At 39.3% G+C, this 27,427-nt stretch overlaps 2 protein-coding genes across 16 annotated transcripts in view; both read left to right on the plus strand.

Moving 5' to 3' along the window:
• Positions 1-12,801, plus strand: part of LOC129744513 (alpha-1,6-mannosyl-glycoprotein 2-beta-N-acetylglucosaminyltransferase) — a 519,113-nt gene extending 506,312 nt beyond the window's left edge. For 12 of the 15 annotated variants that reach the window (XM_055737104.1, XM_055737126.1, XM_055737113.1 and 9 more), the window contains exons 7-13: positions 737-889; positions 968-1,056; positions 3,443-3,588; positions 3,667-3,827; positions 6,021-6,722; positions 9,882-10,096; positions 11,009-12,801. In XM_055737104.1, coding sequence (XP_055593079.1) covers positions 737-889; positions 968-1,056; positions 3,443-3,588; positions 3,667-3,827; positions 6,021-6,722; positions 9,882-10,096; positions 11,009-11,231 — 1,689 coding nt within the window. In that variant the 3' untranslated portion in view covers positions 11,232-12,801. The remainder of the gene's footprint in view (positions 1-736; positions 890-967; positions 1,057-3,442; positions 3,589-3,666; positions 3,828-6,020; positions 6,723-9,881; positions 10,097-11,008) is intronic. The other 3 variants (XM_055737175.1, XM_055737185.1, XM_055737193.1) reach the window with 3 other exon arrangements.
• Positions 12,802-19,639: 6,838 nt separating this feature from the next.
• LOC129744641 (4-hydroxybutyrate coenzyme A transferase) lies at positions 19,640-26,565 on the plus strand. The gene is made up of 4 exons (XM_055737267.1): positions 19,640-20,182; positions 24,419-25,216; positions 25,290-25,556; positions 25,631-26,565. Exons 1-4 carry the CDS (start codon positions 20,005-20,007, stop codon positions 25,816-25,818), a joined length of 1,431 nt encoding a protein of 476 aa, XP_055593242.1. The 5' UTR covers positions 19,640-20,004; the 3' UTR covers positions 25,819-26,565.
• The last annotated feature ends 862 nt before the right edge of the window (positions 26,566-27,427 follow it).

Below are 27,427 nucleotides of genomic sequence, written 5' to 3' on the forward strand. Positions count from 1 at the left end.
TTTTGGACACCGAAGACTTCAAAAACAAATTTATGAAAAAAAACAACTTTCTGATCCATCATTCGTGCAGAATAAATCTGCCCACGACGATTCGTTTTATCGACCAATGCCCAAAATTATCAAAGTTTTTGAACATTTATCAATACGCACAGCTTCAATATTTACTTTACAACCAAAAATAATCAGTTTTCATCGCTTTCTTTCGAGAACAGCTCTTGAGTTAAATCTAATCAATTTGAAAAGACTAGGTTATTTTTTGAGTCACCTGGCTCTTTTGAAATCTTATTTTAACTTTTGTTTGAGAAGAATTGCAAAGATTTGCAGAAAATATGACACAAATCAAATTAAATTATTTTAGAAAAAAAAAGTAGTTATGGGAAAATAGCTTTTATTTAAACTTTTTTTTTAGAATTCTCTGAAAATTTTAAGCCAATCACAAACATCCTCTTGCATCTAATATTTATTGTTTGGTAACAAATTTTAAATATAAAATTATCATGTCTCGAAAAATTTCGTATGATAAATCCTTATTGCAATTTAGATATTTATGAACTGATTATAGCTAAATACCAACAAATGTCTAAGAAAAACGTGTAATACTTCTTCCTCAGAAACTTCCAATATACATATCAAAGAAAACACGCCCAGTTTTATCATCTTTTCTAAAGAAGTAAAATTGAATTATACACTCTTATATAACTTTTTTTTTATTCTAATTTTCTCTATCGAAACCCAGGTACACAAAAGGATAACCTATTTGCGGCACCTGATCGTCAGCCTGGCCCAGGCGAAGGACATCTCCCGGACGATGTTGGTGTTTTCGCACGATTTTTTCGACGACGATATCAACGATCTGGTGCAAAGTATAGACTTTTGCAAGGTGATGCAGGTGAGTGACGTTCAAACCATTTTTTTTTTCTAAACACTGTAGCAGTTAAGATTGAAAATTATTTTGTTCTTCCCGCAGATTTTCTATCCCTTCTCGATACAAACGCACCCCAGTGAGTTTCCCGGAGCGGATCCCGAAGATTGCCCGCGGGACATCAAGAAGGAACAGTGAGTATCGGTTACGTTTTTCTTTTTTGGAGCTCAATCCAACTTTTTTTTTGTGTTTTTGCTGTCTCTCAGACTTTTGAAAATGCACTACAAAATTAGAAGAAAAAACACTAGTATCTCTTCGGGAAAAACCAATTTAAATTGAAATTTTATCTTACGGAGTATGGTAGATGGTCAAAGGAACAAAATTGAAATGAAATTGAGTGTCTGAAGCAGCAAAAGAGAAAACAAACATCAACGAATGTTGTTTCCCTTCCTGTCGCATTTTTTGTTCCGCACTCCGACTGCATTTTATAACGTCATTGTGTATCATATTTTATTTTTCCTGTTTTTTAGAGGGACTTTTCCTTTTTTGATGGTGAATCTTCATGGGATCGGGCCAACAAACACGGCCCGAACGATCGTGTTGTGTTGCTTTTTTGGCCTGAGCACTATGTATTCACTGAGGTATTTTCTTAATTTTTGTGCTATTTCTTTTCTTGTATTACAATAATAGATTTTTTTTCTTTGACCCTCTATTTTTACCAAGAGTGGCTCCACAGAGCGACAAAAACTTGGGAAACTTTTAAGTTCAATTGGTCTGCAAGGATAGAATTGAACCAAGAATCAGTACAAACCCTGGCTTATAATGATCTAAATAGATGGTTTACGAATTTCTTTCCAAAAGCTCTGTTTCGTCAGACCATTTTCTGAGAATCTAAAAAACACTTGTTGTTTTGTGAACACTATAGAATCGGGCTAAAAAAGTATCAAACGGTTTTGGGTTCCTATGAGGTTCAATGACATCTGTGCAAATTTTAGTGGCTCTAAGATTAGGAATTGGCAGTAGTAAAAAAATCAAAGATTGTATAGAAATAAGTATGGAAAAAATGACTTTTTGGTTTAAAAAAACCTAAAGCCTCACAGAACTCAAATTGTTTAAGCTGCATCTTATTGCTGAAGATTGAAAGACCAATTTTGTTCAAAATTGTGAACCCCTTAAATGCGTCAGTCAATGGTTCTGACGATTTCAAAATTAAATAATTCAAGTTCATTTTTTCACATCTTTTCAAATGGCATCCCTGCACTGACAGCGAGGTAGAAGCCATAATACGCTGGAAGCTAGCTGGCGTGTTTTCCCATATGCAGAACGCAGAATAGAAATCACTAGAAAAATGATCGATTTGTGTCATATTCTACGTCGATTTCCAATGGAAGCCCACCTTACCGTGATGAAGTTGTACCAAATTCGAAACAAATCACGTGGAAAATGATCGATTTGTGTCCCATTTTATGTCGATTATATATCGACTCCCTTTTCGAGATTTTCAACAGGAAAACACTTTTGCATGCATATGGGAAAACACGCCAGCTAGTTTCCAACGTATAATGGCTCCTACTAGAGTGCCTATAAGGAGAGTGACGACATTCTATCCCAAACAAAATAAATGTCTTTGGAAACAATGGAATTTACAGCTGGTAGCACTGGTTCAGTTTAAGCCTTCAAGTGACTTTTGCGAAATGATGCTTTTGTTTACTTTTCGTTACGTTTCGTTACAAAGTTCTGTGGATTCCCAGATCATTTCGAAATTACAGCTAGTTGTCGAGTGTGCAGCGTGAGTAAAAATCGTTGAAACATAAGGAGCTAACTAAATATTTGCGAAAAACAGTTTCACTTTCTGCAGGAGGATGTATATTTTGCTTCCGGCAAAGGAAAAATTATGCGGCATGAGCACAATACTCGCAATTTATTTTTCTTCTCAAGCTAAATTTGACAGGTCATTTGTTCGTTTGGAATGACACTGACAGCTCATCGCTATTCCAATTTTGACATTGGCGTCACTCTTCTTATAGGCACTCTAGCTCCTTCGTACCCCACAGTCAGTGCAGGGATGCCATTTGAAAAGATGTGAAAAAAATGAACTTAAATCATTCAATTTTGAAACCGTCACAACTTTTGATTGACGCATTCTAGAGGTTCGCGGTTTTGGGCAAAGTTGTTTTTTCAAGCTTCAGCAATAAGATGCAGCAAGAATTTGAGTTCAGTGCAACAGTTAAGCTGTAAGTTTTTTTTTTTGTAACAAAAAAGTCAGTTTGCCATACTATTTCCCAAACAAACTTTGGATTTTTTGCTACTGCCCATTTCAGATCCCCACCAAATTTTGCACATTTTTATTGGGCCGAAAAGGAACTCAACTTTATTTGGCGCAATTTACAATAGAACAAACAACTTGGCAATATTATGGCGGTTGTTGAATCATTCAGCTGGATAGTAAACTTTACGGCGATTAACTTTCATATCAGGGAGATCGATCACGCTCTTTTACATAACCTAAAAGTTCAAAAGTGGCTCCAGAGAGTAAAAATTATTACCTTTCCAACTGATTCGTTTTCTTTCTTTTTTCAGGGCTCTGCTGCGAAAGTGCAACAATGCACTGCACCCGGATCTGTACGGTCACTACCGGGAGGCCAAGTTCACCCAGACCAAACACCACTGGTGGTGGAAGGCGAACCGAGTCTTCGATCAGCTAGAAGTTACCAAATATCACACAGGTACCGCTTCGGAAGCGGATTTTCGTTTATTTTCGTTTACTCACTTAACTTTTCAAACTTAAATTATTCCCCCAACAGGTTTAGTAGTCTTCCTGGAGGAGGATCACTACGTTGCGGAGGATTTCCTCTACATTCTGGAGCTGATGCAGCAGAAAGCGCTGGAGCTTTGCCCGAAATGCAACATTCTATCGTTAGGAACATATCTAAAGACTTTTAACTATTATACTTACAATAAGAAGGTGAGTAGCTTGTCTAGTATGTTGACTAACAAATTCCCTGCCGTTGAATTCCTCCAGTCCAAGAGATGAATATTAGAAGAAAAAAAAACTAAGAGAGAGTATTCAAACCAGGCAGCTTAGCAAATCTTACGTTTTCTCAAAATTAGCGTTCGAAACGGTGCACCATTACACTGACGCAATAAGCGAAGCGAGACATTAGCGTAGCCATGTTATTGATTTCATTTTAGCCACAAAAAAGCGTTTTGTTGGTTTTTTTTTTGGTTTTACTGCTCAATTTTCTGGCAAACATCTTTGAGTGTGAACGTGTGGGATTTTCCCCGTGGTTTTGTGTGTGTGTGGGACAATACAACATCAGAACCAACATGCATAGTTTGCAGAAAAGATCTAGAGTATCGTAGCCAAATATCGAACCATTACATTTTCAAATCATTTTTATGCTGATTTTTGTCGGAGAATTCAGGACGAAGTTTTGGGAAATCGTGCCGGTAATATACTGCGTCGTGGGAAGCATAAGTGTCACATGTTAGGTACATGCTAAATTTGTCGATATTTTGGTGTCTGGTCGACTTATTTCAAAACTTTTGTTTGTCATTATTCAATTGAAACATATAATATACTCTAAAAAATATGTTTATGTTGAATATTTCAAAAATTTCGATACATCTTAAAATGTAACGTGTGACAATTATGCTTCGAACGGCAGTATAGCGATTTAAAATAGAGGAAAAACAGAAGTTAGATAAGTTCTGATAGTCATAGACAAAGTCAAATACGTAGCTAAGGACAAGATTGGAACATTACGAAAGACATGGTAAAAGCCACTGCAGAACGAGTTGACCAAGTGATTTTAGTAAACAAAGTGAAAAACTGCATCGAAGACAAGACTCCACACGATCAAGATAGTGTCAAAACCGTTTGTGAAAATGAGATCGAAAACGAAATCGAAGACATTGATGAGACCATATAAGACGATGTCGGAGAAAGCGTTAAATACGTCAAATACTGTATCAAAGGCACTGTTAAAGACGATGTCCGAGACAACATCAAGATTGATGTCGAAAACTACGTCGAGGTCATTGTCAAAGACAACATCAGAGACAATATTGAAAGATCATATCGGAGACTACGCCAGAGACCATGTCAAAGACCATGTCGAAGACCTTGTCTTGGACCATGAACACTGCCATGTCGAAGACCATGATGAAGACCATTTTAAAGGCCATGTCGAAGACTTTGTTGAAGATCATGTCATAGACCACTACAAAGACCATGATGAGGATTATGTCGAAGACCATGAACCCTGCCATGCCATGTCGAAGACCATGATGAAGACCATGAACACTGCCATGTCGAAGACCATGATGAAGACCATGTTAAAGACTTTGTCGAAGATCATATCACAGACCATTTCAAAGACCTCTACAAAGACCATGTCGAAGATTATCTCGAAGATTATGTCGAAGACCATGAACACTGCCATGTCAAAAACCATGTCTAATAACATGTCAAAGACCATGTCGAAGAACATGTCAAAGACCATGTCGAAGAACATGTCAGAGACCATGTCGAAGACGTTGACAAGTGGCGTGATTTTACGATGACGATTTCGAAGGCAATATTGAAGACGATAGTAGTAGATAATGTCCAAGATTATGTCGAAGACAATAATGACGAAGACGATTTTGAATACGCTGTCGAAAGCGATGTCAAGGACAATATCAGAGACTTTATCCATAATTAAGAATGAGCCAAAAATAATATCAGCTTAAAAATTAAACCCAAGATAATAAGTTGTGCATTCGAAGACCTGGTTAGACAATCGAGTTACTCCTTCGATACAATTCTGCAGCTGAACGCTGCGTTGAATACTTCAGGCTTTACTCAAAACACCAAACATCGCACCCTGCCTCCCATGCACTCACACATCTGTACAGGATAATCGTTTCACCGTCGGCACATCAATGTTTTATCGTACTAGAAAAATGAAACAATGACGATACAAATTGATGCCCATAACCTGAACTGTTTTGTCTTTCATGTGTATTCTGTTTCGTTTCATTGCGTATACAAACCGCTTCATCTCACGTACTGCCAAAATATGCCACGAATCACCATTCATCACATCAATCACCATTGCATCTCATTAACAACTATAACTACAAAAAAAAAACTACACCATCATGAAATGCTCAGCACGTCGCCACTGGTAACGTTGGCAAGCCAGTTATCTTCCAGCAGGGTAGATCCCTGTTGAAAACGGCAGAAGCGGCTGCTTCCGGCTTGGCGCTAGATCCTGCCGAGTTTACTTCGCCTTATATCCATCAACAGCCGTACCATCAGATTCCCTTTGTGGACGTTAGCTCGCTTCTGTTGGGAGGCGTCGCTGGTACCGGAAGTGACTACGGTCATCGCGGTGAAGTTGACTTTAGCTTTTCCAGCTACTACCACAACCGGTACCATCCGATACGTCAACCACAGCAGCAACCACACCAATCCCAACAATCCTCCCAAAACTTCCCGTATTCTTCCAAAGCTGCCAAAAACAGTGATACTGACAAACACCTTCCGCCTAACTTTGCTCCCTCGTACCCGAACGATCTACCGCCAAACACTAACCACAATCACCACAACCGTGTGCTAACGGCCTATTTGAATTCGTACTCGGCATCGAACATGAACTTTGAACAACGATCTTCTCAACCATCGCAGCAGCAGAAGCAGCTTCAGCAACAGCAACAACACCAGCAACAGTTGCTCCGACAGCAGCAGCAGCAGAAGCTGAATCAGCAACAGCAACAACAGCAGGGTGGTGCCCAGGTAACCACCGAAAAGTACGCCTCCCAGTCCCAGTGGGGCTACCAGGTGCTACCGACGCTGTACTCGATCTACCAGAAGGTACGGATTGCAGCCCAGACCCAGACACGAATCAGACGCGGCATAACCGTTTTCAGTTCGCTTGTTCGCTACCTTTTCTGTACGGCTGCTACTCAAATCTAAATTTTTGGTTTTCAATTGTTTTATAGTTTTGTTCTGTTAGGATCCCGAAATTTAGGATTTTGTTGAACGAAACTGTGTTTTGCCAATTTAGTTCTCTAATTCTTTTTTAATGGTAGGTACTTACAACTGAAAAATTATCAAAGTTACTTATTCAAATGGTTTTCAAAGTAGCTTTTTGTTACTGAAATATTATCGAACGGAATGATTTGAATTTTTTCAAAAGAAAATTAAGTTCATAGTAATTATTTGAGTTCAATTAAATATGATTTAGAAATATCTTGATGGAAAAATAGGAGCTATACAATATGACCCATAGAAAATGCGAAAATTTTTAAAACTATTTTTGGCAATTTTTGAGGATATTTTTTGTAAGTGCTTTTGCTTCATCCTTCACGGTAAAAAAGACAAGGTAGGCCACTCCCACGAGTAGAAAACTCGTTTGAATGTAAACAACTGACGTTGGAAATTATGTTGGGGCACGGCAGATACCGTTTATTGTGAAAAATGAAATGATGAAGTGCGTAGTGTTATAATTCATAATTAGTGCTTGTTGTTTAATTTTGAGCGTGTAGTGATTGGGTTCATTTGAGCCAAAATTCAGTGTTTAGAATTAAGAGTGTGGAATGTCAAACACTCCAGACAGGAAAGTAAACAAAAACAAAGCAACATCGTGGCCAGAAAAGGCGCAAAATTATCCGGCAAAGTACATTTTGGCTCAGGTTTCGTGCCATCCGATCATCCAAAAGCTGTTGCCAGTAAAGGACCGGACCACTCCACTTCTGCTGATTGCATGTGAGCGAAAAAAAGTCGGTTAGCACGAATCGGACGTTAATTCTGCCCAACTCCCTGGCAACGGAAGAGTTGAAGGTGACAATATCCTGCCACGACGGGTCATGGCCAAACTGAACAAAGCAGAAAGTAGAACCAGCTTGCCAATACCGACGGCCCCCAGTGGGTAAGTGAAGAATTAGCGCTGCAGAAATTCTTGAGAAAAAACAAACCAACGTTTGTTTTTCTATAGGGCCGTTGTTTGGGATCTGGAATCGTTTTTTGCCAGCCGTTCAACCGTCGCATGGCCAACAAATCCAGCCGGAAGCAGACGTCGAAGGTGCCCCGGGTCATTGTTATGCACCCGTGGAGCAGTGCAGGCAGAAAGGGCTGCCCGATTATGTGATACCTTACGCAACCGAGCTGTGAAACGAATGATTGTGCGTTTTGGATGTTGTCTTAGAAAATTAAGATAGGAAACGGGCCCGTGAGTAATAATGTTAAGCTTGCTTAGGTTTTTAATATGTCGTAAAAGTAAATTGTGATTGTATCTACGAAGTTTTGGGTTATGCGTATTTGTGTTGTGGTAAGAGTTAGACGTGTAGCACACACTGAAAATCAGTGGTGCTCAACTTGTTTCAAGTGTGCAGTTTATCGATGTTCAAATTATGGAGGCAATAAGCTTTACGCGTGTAAGAGAATGCTGCATACACCGAGGCTCAGTAGATGGATAGGAATGACGTCATCATCGGGAATCCAGAGACTGGCTAAGGAAGCTAATGATTCTTCCATGCAACGATTGATAAAGAAAACGTTATGCATCATCACAGGCAAAAGCAAAACGCCATTTGATAGCAGAAAGAATCAAAACACTGCAACTTGAGCGCTCAATACGATTTCTGTCAAAGTTGAAGAAGAAGAAGCTGACCGTGGTGTTCTCAGGCGAGAAACTTTTTTCGATTGACCTGTTGTCGAATTCACGTACGGATCCGGATATTTCACTTCTAAAGGCTAAGAATGATCCAGAAAATGTGAAATTCAAGTTAACTGCCAAGTATCCCGCCGGAGTCATGGTATTTGAAGCGGTTGCTTCGAATGGATTGAAGACGCTTTCATAAAAGCTGGAGTAAAAGCTAATACTGAAATCTACATAATCATTTTTAAGAATACTTCCGTAGATTCGAGCAAACTTCGGTGAACCCGGAAATATTGTTTTCCAACCAGATTGAATTCATGTCATACTTCGAAACGGACCAAAACCAGGCTCTAGGAGAATATAAAGTTTGAATCGAAGGATCTTTGGCCTCCGAGCAGACCGGATTTGAACCCCCTCGACTAGTTGATATGGGCGTATGTTCAAGGGGAGGCCTGTGAATCCCCTCACCCATGTCTCAATTCTCTGAAGGCTTCCATCGTTGAGGTATGCTCCCAATTCAGATCAAGCCTGAATAGAGTAGTTGATAACGAAGAGGGACACATCGAATTATTGTTTCGTAATATGTTTATTTACATGGCTAATGGCGAATGAAAAAAATTTAAATCATGTAAAATAGCAGGAAAAGTGTTTTTGAACTTTGTTGACAGATTTTCGCATTCTTTCATGGGTCATACTGTAGAAAAGGATTCCCGTTGTACAATAACTGATTGCGTATTCGATTTTGGTGTTAATTATAACTCCTTAACAACTGTTTGGTTCGATCAAATTTGATTATTAATGATTTCCCTACAAGGACACCAAAATTAATCCGATTCTTCCCTTATTCTCCTATTCTAATGTGTACTTGAATGTCTGTATATATGTATAGAGCCTTTGTAAAAAATGATTGATTTGTAAATTTAAATCACCCTCAAATGTCATGCCATGCGTCAGCATTATTATAGTTATAGTTAGTCCATCATTCATAGTGTCAGTGTTTATCAAAATCTGTACGTGTGCTAACCATATTGATGTCGTTCATAGATTCGTGCTTGCAAAAAAAATCCTCCCATTGAAACAACCCTTTTAGTTGATTTTTTTTAGTTTTTTATTTCTAGCCTCTTTAGCGCTGTAAATTTAGTTCAATATTATCAGTTCGTTAAACTTTATGCTTTTTTATTCCAATATTTAAAAGAAAATGTTCTGCGATAACCCGAATCATTTTATAACTTTCGATAGATTTTCTGTTCCCTTTTGCTTTTTTCGAGTAACTGTAATTTCAACAGCTATTAATAAAAAAAATCTCAACGAATCTCTCTAATCTTTCGTTTTTCAAACTCAAACCGTCCACCTGAAACAACAAAAAAAACCAGGTTGAGGTGACGCCTTGGGTCAGCAGCAAGCACAACATGGGCATGGCGTTCAACCGGTCTACGTGGCACGAGATAACGCGCTGTGCGCGGCACTTTTGCGAGTACGACGACTACAACTGGGACTGGTCGCTGCAGCACGTGTCGCAGCAGTGCCTCAAGCAGAAGCTGCACGTGATGGTGGTCAAGGGCCCTCGGGTTTTCCACATCGGTGAATGGTAAGTTGCTATAGGTGGACGTTTGTCAATACAGTCTCTAGGATAAGGTTGCCTGAGTTTTTCCCGAACGTATCCGGGCAATTTCATCTAAAAACCTTGCAAAATCCGAGCAATTGGATTCAAAATGTTTATCCCAAAGAAGAAGAAAACACTTGAAATCATATTTTAGGCTTCCAAAATACCGTTCATGACTTTTCAGATAAAACTTGCTCAAAAAAATCGTTTTTGGACGCTCATGATAACTAAAATTTAGTTTTATGTTTGGAAGATTTCCTGCCTTTTTATGAAGGAATACCTACCTTTGCCGGATCGTCCAGGTTCCTACCATCCTGCCTGAAAAGGCCTTCGTACTTGTAGAACCAGCGGTCGATCGTTATCCTGTTCTCAAGATCGAAAAGAACTCCTTTATAGTGTTTGACAGAGATTCGATTATTTGTTCCGGTGCGCCAAGCTGTGCTGCAGGGTTTGCTCTTCCGCTGAATTGTTCCAGCAGGCCCATCAAACGACTATTCTGGTTCACCATCTGACGCGTAACCTCTGCCATCGAAGCAACAGAGACATCTCCTTCCTCCTCAAGAAAATATCCGTTTGCGAAAGAAAATGCGTATATTCTTACTGAAGGCTAACTAAGAAGTGAAAATTTAATTTGTTTCCCCTAGCAACTCAAAGTCTAGGCTAACTAGATATGATTTTCTGCCTCGGTAGCAAATACCCAGGCAAGTTCGGATAAAACCGGGGAATCTGGCAAGCTTAGTCTAAAAATAGAAAAAATAAATTCGTTTGCAACCTTCATCAGACCTGACAAAACACAAGATTTAAAATGAAACCTTCAATGGTGGCTCCAGAGATAAACTTCAAAATAACTTTCAGCATACATTTTTTCACATTTTTTTTCTCTTTCTTCCTCCTCAGCGGCGTCCATCACAAGAAGAGCAACTGCGAATCGAATCAGGTGATCTCGAAGGTGCAACAGGTTTTGCGGGTGGCCCGCCGATCCCACCAGCTCTACCCGAAGTCCATCTCCCTGATGGTGGCCAGCGTAATCAAGAAGACGAAACTGCGCAAGGGCAACGGAGGCTGGGGCGATCAGCGGGATCATCAGCTGTGCTTCAACATCACTCTGATCGGGCGGTAATCGTTGTCTGCTGCAAAGAAAATGCCGGATACCGGAAAGAGTAGACGAAAATGGCCATCGGGTTTTCCTCAGTTTTAGCCGTATGCAATGAAGAGTTTCTACTGACTGACTTTTGCAAGACTCGCAGAAAAAAATACGAAATAAAGTTTTGAATTACACACGAAAAAATGAAAGTTTATGAACGAAGAAGAAAAAAATAGACGTCCTATTTCGTTTGTAAGCTGATGTATGTTACATAAAATGTGTTGCAGAAACAGACGGAGGAATAAAAGACACACTCTGATTGTACTGAAAAACGAACATGAACACACGTACAATAGGAGTTAGTTTAAACTGAATAATGATTTTAAAAATCATTCGACAGCTAGAGAATGCAACTGAAGAAATCGTGTATAAATGTGGGTACAATAAAGTAGTAAGAGAGTAAAATACCTTAGCGCAGATAGTTTGTAAGTTGAACAGAGAACTCTTATAAAAACTAAAATATCCTCGTCTCACATTTATCATCACACACAGCTGTACGTAAAGTGTCCGAATCAAATCGTAATCTGGATAGTATCTTCCGTGGAAATTTAGATATGCTTCAAGCTAAAATATTGTGCAATATTTGTTTGTGTCCAACATATTTTCAACATTTGAGTCCACTAGAAAATCTGGTTATACCAAACATATTTAATTTCTCTTTTCAATTTGTTAGTTTGCTTGTTTTTTTAAAGGCCAATTCAAATAAACCATCTGATAGTTACCACTGAACCATGAAACCACAATAAATAAACCTATGGACTAAGATGAAACAATTACTTTATATAGTTGCAAAATTTGGATAGTCCAAAAAAGAAACAGAAAAGACAAAAACAAATGAAATAGGTAATTTTTGAACCAACAGGAGAGCGCACATACCATTTTTCTAGTTAATTTAAACATGATTTTTGACGAAATTTACACAATAAAACCAGAGACAGCATGAGAAAGTAGCCGTGAAAGGTTCTAAATGGCATACTATTTTCATCCACGGAGAAAAAATCAACCTTCATCTAGTCATCAATATTTTCATCCCACTTTACACCTTTTGCTATCATCATTATTCGTTAAATTGTTGTTGCATTTATTTCTCCTATTGTTTAAAGTTTCTTTCCATATTAAGTATAGACTTTTTGTTGATCGTAAATGTGTAAGTTGTACATATGAAAAATTTTATTTATGTTGCTGTTAAACCTTTTTGATAAAGACATAACGACATTGAAACGAGCATACCTTAAAACAGCTAGTTTTGTTGGAATTGTATACAATGAGAAAAAAAAACACCCAAATTAGAAGCATGTTTTAGGAAAATAAACCCAGCAAAGCAGTATGAAATTGTCTATTTGTGAAGCATTTTTAAGGGATTGGCAGCAACACCAACATATGTATGTCTGTAGGTGTATCGAGCGAAGGATGATAAACCTATTTATGTCACAAGTGCATAATCCTTAAACCAGAACAAAAACGACGATTTAATAATTAGGTGTGAAACAGCACGAGCGAACCAAATCAAATCAAACAATAAATTGTAACAGAACAAATACACCAACTAGGAGTTTTTACTTACCATCCGAATTTCATTGAGTTGATGCACCGATTGTGTGAGGCTGGATGGGGCGCGCGAGAAGGTCTTAATACAGCAATTCGACGTGACACTGTTCGCCGGGCTAAGCGAGCCTGCTCTTATGTTTCCAACAACAACAAAACTCTGTCTCTGAACCAAAATCGAGCAATTGTCGTCTGAGAAGCTGGCTTTAGCGACCAAATTCATATTTCTGGTGATTGGCAAGCATGTAACGATTGGTAAAGCATGTAGGTATCCAAGGTCCGAGCTTGGTCCTCTTTCGGACGCCACTGATCGTTAAGGTAACGTGTGCTGGCTCTGCACATTCTGGCGTGTTGATTGCTCAGTTCTGGATTTACACAATCTGCCCGACGCATATGGCCGAAATGAAAGGTCTTCACTGTTAACGGTCAGGAGGAGTCAGCGTCTTCATTATAACAAGTTTACTGGTGTTGGGAGAAAGCGGTAGAAATTTTGACACTTTTAGCACATTTTGAAAACTTTATCATGCGAAAACATTTCAAGATCTGTGGCCTACAACACGTGTTGTATTCTCGCATGCTGTGATGCAAAAATAGAAATATTTCTATCACATACGGCTGGAATAGAAACAATGCTGTAAAAAAATACAACGCCCAAAGATCTTGAAAACATTTTCGCATTATGAGCCGTTTCAAATAAAGGATTTACAAAAAAAAATTGCATAGTAAAATTTTCAAAATGTGCTACAAGTATCAAAATTTCTACCACTTTCTCCCAAATAGAGTGAACTTGCTCTTAGAGTACCCCAAACGCCCCAAAGGAAACTGGGCGAAAATGTATGAAACTTGGTTTTCTCGGTGCGTACACCGTATTCATACGGTGATATTGACGAGTTGAGAAAAAATCACTATGGGGAGACATAAAATCTAACGTGGGAGAAAAAAGTTATGAAGCAAAGAGGTTGTTTTCAGTATAAAATCAGTACAAGATTTGGAAATTGTTCAGAATGGGCAATTTGCAATATATGTTTCGAAAGATCTTGACGAGACAAGACTATTTTCTTTGAAATACTATAACTTCACGCTGCTGGTTGAGCGACCCTTTCCTGTGGTCCGATCTAGCCCTAATTTGGTGGGACCTTGTAATATAGTATCCTAAACTTTTTTTTATTTTTTTTATTTTTTTTTTTTTATTGGCTTAACCTCTATACTACATAATCAGCCAAGTGATTCTCCTAACATTAAACATTTTACATATCAATTCCACTTTCTATTATAAAATTTACAATATTGAGGTAAACGTCAAAATCTTTCTTTTTCAGAATAATTTGAATATCCGGTACTATTCCTTTTCGAACTAATATCCGTCAAACAGGTTCTCGAAGATGACTGAATCTCTTACATGAAAAAATAATATGATCTGGATCAGCTGTTGCCTCACCACAACTACATATAGCAGTTGGGATGATGGAATTTCTATGAAGATGAGCCGGAAGTCTGGAGTGATTGCTTATAAGCTTGGAGAGGATAACAATTTGTCTACGGTTGAACTCCAGGTTGTAAAACCAAGGTTGCAGAGAAACATTTGAAATAATGCTGTGGCAGAAAATACCTTTTGATCCCGAATTCCACCTGCCAATTTAGTAATGCTGTATTTCGTACAGGATATTTAACATCAAATGAAGTCAAAGCGTATTCCTCTGGTGAACCTTCAACGCATGCACGCTTTGCCTCCTGGTCTGCGAGCTCGTTCATAGGAATTCCTCTATAAGATGGAACCCAAATTAAAGTAATTTCGTATCCAAGATTTTGGGCTTCATTGACATACTTTTTTATCTCATACCAGGCGAATGGATTTTTTTGATTGAAACTCAATTTTTGGAGACTTGTGAGGCTGCTGAAACTATCTGTTACTATGATGTATTGACCAACAGGGAGTTGAGGAATACTTTTTGCAGCATGTCTGATCGCCAAAAGTTCGGCCATATACACTGATACGAAATTATCAAGCTTAATCATTTTCGTCGGAGCCCCGAAGCTATTAACCACGGAATATCCTGTTCCATCTATATCCTTGGATCCATCTGTTGCCATAACGTATGCATTCTCGTATTTTTCTGCTAGATATGTAGAAACCACCTCAGCTGTCGAAGATTCCTGGATTTGATCACAGAGTTGTTTCACTGATAAATCTATACGTATTTTTGTTCTGGTTACTGCAGTGGGGAACATATAGCACGGGAAATTACTTAAGGATTGTCTAAATGGATCGAATTCATCAAGTTTTTTAATAGCTCGGTGTATTGCAGTTTCTTCCACACCTTCATTCAAAACGGGACTTGCAAACTGTTGACGCCAATAAGATCGAGATATCCTCCTATTAACGAAACGCATGACGGTCATATTTCTCCTTTGGTCCAAAGGCATAAGACCAGCCATAACTTCCAGTGAGCCGTATGTGTGGTTTTGGTGGAGCCCAGACAGATCCTGATGCAGGCCCATTGGATCCTGTCTAGTACTATGGAATCCTTCTGCGGTAGGTCTGTCAAGAATATGGATCCATAATCGATTATTGATCGTACACATGACTTGTAAATACCCAGCATGGCCACCGGATGTGCTCCCCAGGATTGACCTGAAATACTACGCAGGAAATTGAGGAACGGAGTAGTTCGTTTTTTTATATAGTTGATATGATTCAACCACGATAAATTGCGGGTTAGATGCAAACCTAATAATTTCAAGGATTGCACGTATTCTAGTTCGTATCCATTTATTTCCAATCTAGGGAGTGTATCGTGTTGTTTTTAATAGATCAAGAGACATTTACATTTGATCGGGGACAGCTCCAACCCGAGATCAGAGATTTTGCGGGCTACAATGTCTAGTGCATTTTGAAGACTTTCGTGACTGCGTTGAATAATTTTCCCTCTAATGGCTATCGTTGTATCATCAGCATAGTTAATAGTGATAACATTTTGCGGGATACTATTAATCAATCCAGCAATCGCTATGTTGAAACATAAAGGGCTGAGTGGGAATCCTTGAGGGAGCCCTCTCCAGGTGGTTCGTTCTGTAATTCGTTGGCCGTTTGAAAAACACAGAATTCTCTCTTCGAACAAATGAAATATGGTTTTTATAAGACACTCAGGAACAACCAAGGATCGGAGTTCACGAACCAGAATGTTGATTTCAACATTGTCGTATGCTGCTTTAATGTCCAAACTACACAGCATAACGTGTTCATTTCGTTTAACTGCGCAAGAAGCTTCATTTATTAATGGGAATAAGGCGTCCATCGTCCCACGACCTTTCCTGAAACCATTGATGGCCTCCGGAAAAATGTGATTGCTTTCGATGTAATGTTCTAATCGATCCTTAATTAACATTTCGTACACTTTGCGGAAGCAGGATGCAAGTGCTATCGGGCGAATAGAATCGACAGAGTTCGGTTCCTGACCCCCTTTTGGGATAGGAACAATTTTAAATGTTTTTCAGCTCCGTGGTATTTTATCCGATTTAAATATTTTACCGAAAATTCCCTGTAGATGTCTCAAAGCGCTCATTGGAAGATGGCTGATGACCGAATATGGCACGGCGTCGATGCCCGGGGCTGAATCTTTTCCTGTTTTTAGAACTACGAGAATATCGACAATTGAAAATGTATTCTCAACTTGTTCGCAACAAGCACAGTTTTCAAATTCTGGTGATGGATTTTTAACAGATTTCGGAGCCAATTTGTCCAAGAGTTGATGTGCTACAGTATCCGGAATCTTTCGAGCAGCAGATGGTTCACCTCGGCCTTTGAATCTTCTGACCATTTTCCATAAAGTTCCGGGCGAAGTGGAGCTGTCACAACCGTCACAGAAAGTCTTCCAGCTTTTCTTTTTCTTTTCCCGTACTAGTGTTCTGAATCGACGTTCAGTAGCAGCATAAGATTCGTAGGCTTCAGCACACAGTTCCCGTTTCCATATGCGGAAAGCTCGTCTTGTAGCGTTTTTTGCCTCGGTGAGTTCTTCATCCCAGTACGGTTGAGGGATTCGGTTGTCGTTTACCACTGTATTTCTGGATGGTGTCGAGTCTTGCAAAGCCTGCCAGATGGTCTCGAAGAAAGCCTCATGGTTGTACGTTTGTTCCCTTCCAGCGAAGTAATCCTCGAGGTGTTCCGAAAAAAGTTTCCAATCGGTTTTGCGAACATTTATTCCAGGATAGAGTTTCATCGTGCGGGTAAGACTCGAATGAAAAACTATTGGGAAATGATCGCTTCCGTTGGGGGAGTCCAATACTTGCCAGTCGAAACACAAACTGAGATTCGAAGAAACCAGCGTGATATCAAGTGCGCCCACGTCCGGTTTGCATCGAATCTAGTTGGTTGACCGTCGTTGAGAACTACAAGATGTGATTCTTCCATCGCCTGATGAAGACGTTGTCCACGGGCATTTTCAGATTCGTTGTCCCACAAACAGTGCTTCGCATTGAAATCTCCTCCGATAATGCACGGTTTCGGAATAGACGATAAAAATTCTTCAAAATTCTCTCGAGACACGTTGGCCTGAGGATGTACGTACACGGATACGATAGTGAGTGTACCGAAGTTACTTTGGATTTGACAAGCAATGTGATGAATTTCACCAGAATATATCAAAGGAAAGGCTATTGGGTTAAGATCAGTACGGATTGCGATCGCTACTCCCATTGAATTCCGCCTGTGATCCTTGCGAAATATCAGGTGTTGCGGCAGCCTGAAGCATAAATCTTTATCCAGGTGGGTTTCACATAGAAGAGAGATGTTGATATTGAATTGATTTATAAGTTGAATCAAAGAAGTGCGTTTGGTGAGTAAACCTCTGCAATTCCATTGCAGACATTGCAGAGAATTAGTGTCTGTTTGATTGACCGATGTGTCTATTTTCATAACCGGAGGTTATCCAAACAGCTTCTTACTTTAAGATTAACCGCTTCGGTAATTTTCGCTAAAACCATCTGTTGTATTTTCAATCTAGACTCGAAATCATCATCGGCGACTTCCAATGCATCGGCAACAATGGCTGATATGAATAAAACTGTAGTAATTGCTTTTGCTATTTTCGAGCAGTTTTGTGAGGCAAATACTTCGAATGGCATGCATATTTTCAATCCGGAGCTGGTTGAAAGTAAATGTTCTACTCTGCTTTTTCATATCTAGTTGAGTAAATGCTTTAAAATTTTGCCATTCTAAAGTTCGAGCAAAGTAAAAGCTATCGAAGCAATTGCTATTTTCTTATTCATACCACCTAATGTCAATAACTTCATTTGACTCGACTGTTGACCGGATAGATTCGCAAACCCTATTCGAAATATTTACCTCGAGGTTGGGCAGATCATCTTCCGAGTCAACCTCGAGACGACGTTTTTGAGAAGGACCAGTTACTTCGGCAGTTGTTGTTTGACATGCTACTTCCACTGCTGCAGATTTCGGTTGTTGATCGCATGAGTTGATGCTAGTAGGAACTGAGTTTGGTGCGCAAAACCAATCCACACGGCCTTGCGAGAAAGTATTCTCACGTTCCTTATCTGATTTCTTTTTTAGGATTATTTTTGGACACATTTTGTGATCATTGGACCGATGGGGTCCAAGGCAATTCACACATCGCGGTTCAGTACCCTCACATACGTGGTCTTCGTTAATCGTTTGTTCCAAGCATTGGTTGCATCTTTTGGCACTTTTACAGCCTTTTTTATGATGACCTAAGCGCCAGCAGTTTCCACACTGCCTCACCGGGTAAACATATTGTTTCACGGAATATAGCACTCTATTAATTTCAACATGAGTGGGTAAATTCAATCCGGCAAAAGTGAAAATCACGGTGTAAAGAGCCTCTTCAGTGTCATCTGGCAACTTCTTGATAACACGACGGACATGTATCACCTCCGGGTTATCAACTTGGTTAGATTTACGTTTGTCATAAACATTTGCACATTGCAATTCTTCGTCAGTGACCTCGGGTTCGATGTAAGCGACCCCAAGGCACTCCACTAAACGCTGGGGTATAAAAAACTTAACCTCCTTGCTTGAGCTGATGCTAGCTATCTTGTTAGCAGCATCCTTTGATCGCATCAGAATCTTCATTTTCGTCTTCGAAACCGGCATTGCGCGAATGAAGTCTTCTCCAAATTTCTTCATAAGACTCTTCGCGATTTTAGTTATGGAGAGATTTCCAGCAACAGATTCAGCCATGACCAAATATGGTCCGACATAATTATCGTGGTACTTCCGCACTCGTACATCATTCCTCGGTGACCTTGAAGTATCAATGGGATTCATTGCACGGCAAGGTACAAGCGAGACTGAGTATCCTAAACTTTAAGTTGAAGTCATCCAAATGAATTTAAATAAAATATTTATTATTTATTATTAAATAATAATTAATATTTATTATTATTATTAATATTTAATATTACCCCTCGTAATACCCTCGCGCACGCTGCTGGCAACAGCAAGAAACTTCCTCGGGCACATAAATTACTCGATGATTGCATCATTTAATTTTTGCGTGTAGCTATGCACCAAAAAATGCTTTAAAAATCTTCAAAACTGCCATCACTGGCAGTAAATCATCATCATCGCTGAAGATGTTTTTGGATAAAGACTAGAATGCTTTAAAATAATTTAGATTCAAAAGAAACAAAGTAATAATTGTTTTCAAAATTATTTAATTTATTGATTAATTAATTTAATACTAACAACAATCATTTAAATTTTAATATTAATTTAATATCATAGACAACAAAAAGTTCTGTTCTAGTCTCTGTTCACCGAAATCTTCAGTCTCTGCATGGCACGCTCGCCGTCATCAGTTTTGCTCGAAACATCAATCGGTTTGGTTGTGTTTTTTCGTCCGCGTTGTCTGTTTTCGGTTCCCGGATTTTGCCTCGGTAACAACTGAATACCGTAAACGTTTACGGCCGCACAGGATTTGTGACCAGTGCGCATGTAGTTGTATTTATGTCCGTGGCCTCTTAATAATCCGTATCGGCGAATAAACGTGCGTAGTTTTTTATTGTCTGTGATTTGAGGTCCTCAGAATTCCGGCAACAGCAGCAGAAGAACGGCTCTCCTCCATTGATTGAATTAAATTTGATAATCGGCTGGCCAAATACCACTACTGCTCAGTATCAAGAAAAAGGTTGTTCCGGCTGATTGTGTGAACAGAAGAAAGCAACGAAAATGAGCTCAATGGCGCTACGATTCGCACCCCGTCTGGGAAAACCGATCAACAAGATCCTGGCCGCGTCCGGAAGCCAGACCAACAGCTACTTCACCTACTCGAACCAGATCTCGCAGCCGATGGACCGAAAGCCCAAATACGTGACAGCCGAGGAAGCGGTCAAGGTGGTCAAGTCATGTGGGTATTTTCGTTCCTTTGAACATTACGGGGGTCATCACACCGTAGATAAAAAAAAAATGTTATTAGCTTGATGGCAAATCATTTGCCATAAGAACAAAACAACAAGCCGTAGCAGGGGTTACGCAATCAGTTTTTATTCCCAGCTCAGTTGAAACCAATTGAATGCGGGGCTTATTAATATGCATTCACGACTGTAGGTGTTGGCACAGGAATATGAACAGTTCAAACCCGAAATTTTACTAGCCACAAGTAGGTCAATCCTGATAATCTGGACAAAGTCCAGCCGATAGTTGCTGGTTGCAGGCGATTGTTCCGAGACGAAGTCGATTGAACCCCAAATGGGACTGTATCAGTTGAACTCAACTCAAAGGTCGTCTTGGTGTTCAATCACCGTGTTATTCGTTCATATTATTTTTAAGTCTGGGGAATGGGGGCACAAAACTTGCCAGTGGTTCTTAAATGGGGAATGATCATACAGGAGGACTTGTATAAAACAAAACATATTGTGTTTTATCAACATATTAATACCCCTATTATTTGTAAGTTGCTCTCCTCTACCCTTTAAGGAGAAAATTTGATCCATATTTAAGACTACCTTGTCGGTCGAAAGATTAAAAAAAACACCATAAAGTAATCAAAAGGAACATAATGTTATCAAACTATTTGTAATAGCATTACTTTCGTCACGCATCTCAACATTTATTTTTGATTTCATTATAAAATTCTTCAAATATTTTAGATCAGAAGTTGTTATCTACGATTTTTTTTCAAGGTTGAGCACCATGGAGGTTGAGGGAAACCCAAATTAAAAACAAGGCAAGACTACTGAACAGCTGGCCAACATAGGAACTAATACCGTATTTGTTTTCTCCCCTCGATCAGTGCTCCACCGTACCCGACAAAAACAAACACAAATCGTCGCCAGTGTATTGCTACCTCACTCACTCACACGCTCTCTCGCAACACTGGCAAAATTATCGGTGGGCCACCGTCCGTAAGCAGAACTCCGACAGGTCAAAACAAGTGCAACACCGTCCGAATAAACAAACAGTTTGACAGCACCTAGTGGTGCACCAGTGCAACACTAGTGCAACACTCGGCATAAACAAATACGGTATAAGTGAGGGAAAAAATGTCTATACGAAACGCTTTATCAATCATGGCTTAGAACGTGCTAAACAACCAACAACAATTATTCGTGTCTCCGGGTTATTGAGAAGATGAATGAGGAAGCCACCGCACTCGTAAGGGCGCGCTAATCGACGAAAATGTTATGATTCACACACTAATCTAATGCTAATTTTACGAGCACTTCATCGCAGGTCTGTCCGTGCGGACTTTGATCTGCAGGAGCCAAGTCCGCTTTGTTTACTGATCAGTTGATGTTTACTGAAGCCGTTATCAGCATTGAATGTAAAACAAGCCATTAGAGTCGATTACCCTTTTTCAGGGAATCAACATATGCTCGGGCCTTTATGGTTCAGTTGAAAATGGCTTTCTAATGATAAACAATATCTGCCAGCCTATTGCGAATAAATTATATCAAATCATAAATTATACCAAAATTTGATTCGAAGGCTTAGTATCAACTGATGACTTAACAACGTCAGATGCTCCTTGTCCGATTAATACGCTTGGAAATGTAACCATGCAAATGTCGGAAGCATTTGCTCAAACGATTCTAATTTATTAGTGACGGTATGTCTTACAACAACACGTATAGTTTTCATTGCCCCTTCTTTCGTTGCGGGGTTGAATGCAAATGTGGATGATCTTGTTTTATTTAGCTTTTGCTGCTCACATACCTACTTTTCTGGATGGTAGCTAAACTGGTTTTTATTGCTTATTCCATTCCTCATCTTTTAGCTTGATGGTTTAAAGTGTTTATGTATTCAAGCTCTATTTTGTTTTATTTTAATAAAATTGATGCAGCATTTTTACTTTTATTTTTGATTTTATTTATCCACTTCGTCAATTTATAATATCCGTTTTCAAAACAAAAATTAGATCAACGGGCGTAAACAATACCGTAGTCAGGAAATTTATCTGTGTACATTTGTTTGACCTTGATGTCGTACTCGAAACACAATCCGTGTATTTTCACAATACCGGACTAAACATTAAACCAATTTACACAATTTTTTTCACTACATTCACAACACAAGAACCATTCTTCCCAAAACTCGTTTACACTCAGAACAATAATAACCCAAAATTAAGAACGCCAAGGCATCAAAACAAAGTTCAGCTGACATTCTTAATTTTGGGGTGCTGTCAATACCCCAAAAAGAAAGTTCGTAGACCGAACTGACCGCCCCAAAAAAATTTCCCTTTGTTTTGTTGTGTTCCCAAACAACTACCTAAGTCGCAATCGAGAAAAATGTCCGGATTACAGGTTGTAAGTATCATTTTAATATATGCTTTCTGGTTTCTTTAACCTGTTAGAGAATTTCTCCGGACGTCTCTTCTTCGTAAGACGCTGTTTTGCATCTGCTACAGGCGGATTGTAACTAAAAAAAATCTAACCTATATTCCGAAAAAACAGCAGGCCATAAGGAGGAAGAAACTAATCGGAACATCCACCCACTGTAGGAGGGACCAACTTAACAATTAGCACTATGCTGGAGCCACCCGGAACAGACTGCAGTGACAAAATAAATCCCGAGAAGATTTCCCCAAAACCGTTCCATCATAAATAGACATTTCCAGTAACGATTTAGCAAAGTTTTCACCAGTTCCAGTTATCCAGTCTAGATTCACCAGTTCCAGTTACTATACGAAGGTGAGGAATAGTATTCATAAGTATTTGCTTGCTAGTGTTATCGCTTTTCTAAATTATCTTCATTTTTCATTTCAGGTATACGAAATTCGTTCAGGTTAAACAGAAAACTTCTATCAATTCTGTTCTACAAACTCAAACAAACGAACCTGGATTAATGCACGCATGCTTCCCGATGCCAAAAGATTCAATTTTTATCAAATTGCGTTCTCTATTCCGGCCTGGGCGCAGGATTAGAAACATGTTTTCATTAATAAAATAAATATATTGATCCTAAATAATAAAATTTCCCTTATTGACTATGTATAATCCGTTTTAATAAACGACTCTCAAAACGAAAAATCCCTGCCGAATGACAACACCCCAAAATTAAGTTGCGAGAATGACGTTTATTCTCAAGTTTGGGAAAACCCCCCCAAACTTATTTTCGTCGGGAGCCAGTTTCATCCGATTTTGCGGCATTACAACTTTATTTTGGGTTGTAGTGGCTAAGAGTGTACTGACTGAATGTTTTTTTTCTTTTCTTTTGTTCTCCTCCGCAATGCACGCTTAACATGGTTTAGCTTATTTTCTTTAAATATCATACTGTTCCTATACATATATTACGCCTGTTCAGTATTCGACTTTTTTTTGTTAGCAAGAAACTAAAATTTAAAACCGATATTATTTTAACTTCATTTCATTCTATTCTCGTTCATTTGATTTATTCATCACGTTTATTCTTTTTTCGTTTGTTCATTTCCTATATTCACCACACTTGACTCGACAACGACATTTTCCACGTGCCGTATAGTTAGACTCGTATCAAATGATTCTTGCGAATAAATATCTACCTACATAAACCGAGTAAGTAGTGTGTAGAAGAAAAGGGACAAACCTCCAACATGTCGCCACATTGAACAGGAGCTTCATTAAAAAATAATGTTGAATGATACTCCTATTATGGAGCATGACTAGATAACCCAGAAAATGATTAGTCGTGTAAATCTATCAGAGAGTCGAATACTATAGGTAATACATTCAAGAGAAACAATGAAGAAAGCTCATTACTGTTTTGAGAATGTCATATTTAATCAATTTGTGTCTGTTAACCTGAACCTAAAATCATTTTGAGAATATTGCTTCTAATAAATTTGAACTAGATTCATTGCGGATTTTACAATCATCTTATATGACTTTTAAACCCATAACTTGTTCTGAGCCTGAAATAATACCAGACCTAATTAAACAAAAGCTATGGTTTTCAGCTGCGAAACCAGCTTGTTATTTATTACCCCCCCCCCCCTTCCCCCCCTCCCCCCCCCCCCCTTTAATTTGTTTGGACACGTCCGAGGAGTCTCAATCTTTAACCTATTGATGTGTTAAGTATAATATTCTGCAGTCGACTCGAAGACTTTAAAGATAAACAGTTAAATAAGATCCTAAATTTCTAATTCGTTCTCTTTCACCATCAGCTGACGTCGTGTTCGCCCAGGGCGCTGCCGCCACTCCGATTCACCTGCTGGATGCTATGACCAAGCATGCCGTGGACTGTAAGCTCTGCGACATTACGGTCACCCACATGCACACCGAAGGTCCGGCCTCGTACTGTGCTCCGGAATTCAAGGACATCTTCCGCTCGAAATCCCTCTTCATGGGTGGCAATGTGCGGAAAGCTGTCGCCGAGGGCCGCGGCGACTCGGTGCCCATCTTCTTGCACGAAATCCCAATCCTGTTCCGGCGCAAGCTCATCCAACCGGATGTGGCCTTCATTTCTGTCTCGCCACCGGATCAGCACGGTTACGCCACTCTCGGCACCAGTGTGGATTGCGTTCGGGCAGCTCTGGAAAACTCAAAGGTGATCGTGGCACAGGTTAACAAGCAGATGCCGCGCACCTTTGGCGACTCCATCATCCACGAGTCACACTTCGATTACGCCGTTAATGTGGACATTCCTCTGCCAGAGCATGGTGGCAAGGGAATGTCCGAAACGGAGACCAAGATTGGCAGTTTGATTGCAGAGAACTTGGTGGAGGACGGAGCAACTCTGCAGATGGGTATCGGTAACATTCCGGATGCCGTGCTGAATGCTCTGCACAACCACAAAGATTTGGGCATACACTCGGAGATGTTTGCCGGCGGTGTTGTCGATCTGGTTGCCAAGGGCTGTGTCACCAACGATAAGAAAACGTACCACCGGGGTCGCATCGTTGGCTCATTCTTGATCGGAACAAAGAAACTCTATGACTTCGTGGACAACAATCCTTTTATTGGTTAGTATATCGACTCTATTTTATCAAATATTTTGATGAAAGTAACTAATTGTACGCTCATACATTTCCAAAGAAATGTTGGAGATCAACTACGTAAACAATGTTGGAATAATCGCACGCAACCCAAAGATGACGGCAATCAATTCGGCCATTGAGGTTGATCTCACCGGACAAGTTTGTGCCGATTCTATCGGTACACGTATGTATTCCGGTTTCGGTGGTCAGGTTGACTTCATTCGCGGCGCAGCCGAAGGGTTCGATGGCAAGGGCAAACCCATTATTGCTCTTCCCTCGATTACCAACAAAGGAGAGAGCAAGATTGTACCAACATTGAAAGTCGGTAAGTAGCGAGATTGCCATTTTATGAATTTTATTACGATGGACAGGATTAACGATTTGCCATTTGTTTCAAAGGTGCTGGCGTTGTAACGTCTCGAGCGCATGTACATTATGTCGTCACCGAACATGGTATCGCCAATCTGTTTGGCAAATCTCTGCGCCAGCGTGCATACGCCCTGATTCAAATTGCTCATCCGGATCACCGAGAGGCGCTCGAGAAGGCAGCATTCGAACGACTAAAGACCATGCCAACACCGAACTAAAGCTATCCAAATGCATGTTTTTATTCAGGTAGGTTTTCTAAAATTTAAACAAAAACAAACGTGAGAAAGATATTAACGAAAACTCAAGAAATCCTACTGCCACAAATGAATTAGATTACCAAAATTATTCCAGTTTACCTTGGAAAGCGATAAGGAGTTTTACTTTCATGTATATTTTCCTAATAAAAATTACGCTATTCGAACAAAAATTTTGAAGTTACCTCAAACAAACTGTTTGGCACTATCCAAAGTTTCAAAAATATTATAGGATATAGCGCTTTGAACAAAAAAAACTAAGTAAAAACAAGTAGTATGTTAGAAAACATGATCTAGCCTCACCTACCATGTAGAACTAACTGGTTAGAGAACAAAAAACTAAGGGCATTCAAAAACAATCACTACTATGTTATGCTAAATTGGAAAATCGCAGTTTTTCAGTATAAGGAACAAAATACAAATTACAAAACGATAGTGAAAAAACGAAACAAACATAAATCACATAAAAGTCAACCATCTATCTCCAAGACGTGCATTGCATATTTAAAGAAAAAAATACACACACAATAAGTTAAGTCATTAGGGAAAATCAACCGTACATAGGAGCACATGGAATTACTGAAACTGTTACGAGATGCGGTACCTTCCTTGCTACTAAGAATGGTATGCACTCAGTTCAGTAACGGTAGATATCATGTTCTATCGACGAGAAGCTGCTACCGCAAGGTCATTAAACAGTTTACGCTTAAATCTACCGGGGGTTTCACTTCGATAGTGAGTATCACATGATCCTCGTAGGTGTACGTACTGTGTATAGTAGAAGGCATGGATGGCAAAACTCCTCAGATCGGCTTGTCCAGTGAAAGAGAATGCTATTTTTTTTTTCGTCTGTTCCCCCAAGCTGTGCGAGAAGAAAAATAAACTACAGGATGTAGAAAGAAACATATCAGCTTCAAAAACTTTGGTTGCAGTAGGGAAGAATCTGGTGAGATCCAACCTTTTTTTACAATTTAAGCATTGCATGATTTTTGTATAAAGTTATCGTACATAAAGCATACGAAGCGTTTGATAGGGAACTCCACGCTTTGTTCCCCCTTTTGTGCCAGTATCTTTTGCGATTTTTACCACATGGTTGGCCTGGCCGTAGTTATCTCTGCAATGCATTTTTAAATGTAACACAGATTACGTTGGAAAGAAAAATGAAGGACGAAAGTCTTTTATTTTCTAGGATGCTTACACGTTTTGGCTATGTCGTTAGAAGAAGAATGAGAATCCTTATGTTTGTTTGACAAAATGTTTTTGTTATGTTTTTTTTTATCTTTTGAGAGACCTTTTATTCGACTTCGTGTACTATGGATACACTGAAATTTCATACAGTTTACGATAAATCTTCGTTCCAGTTCAATTACTATACACCGTAGGCCAGATATTTACTATTTTGAAAAGTTTGAAAGTTTTGAACCCTTTCCTTCCCATGGTAGCACAGGTGATCCAGAATTTGGCACAGCTCGCATTCGAAGCAGGTATCTTCAGGGTTCAACACGCAGGAGTGCGTCGAATGAGAAAGAGCAAATAAAACGCAGCTCTTTCGTTCTCGGTTCACGGGCACATT

This window comes from Uranotaenia lowii, chromosome 1 (assembly GCF_029784155.1).
Source record: "Uranotaenia lowii strain MFRU-FL chromosome 1, ASM2978415v1, whole genome shotgun sequence".
In the NCBI taxonomy this organism is placed as follows: domain Eukaryota; kingdom Metazoa; phylum Arthropoda; class Insecta; order Diptera; family Culicidae; genus Uranotaenia; species Uranotaenia lowii.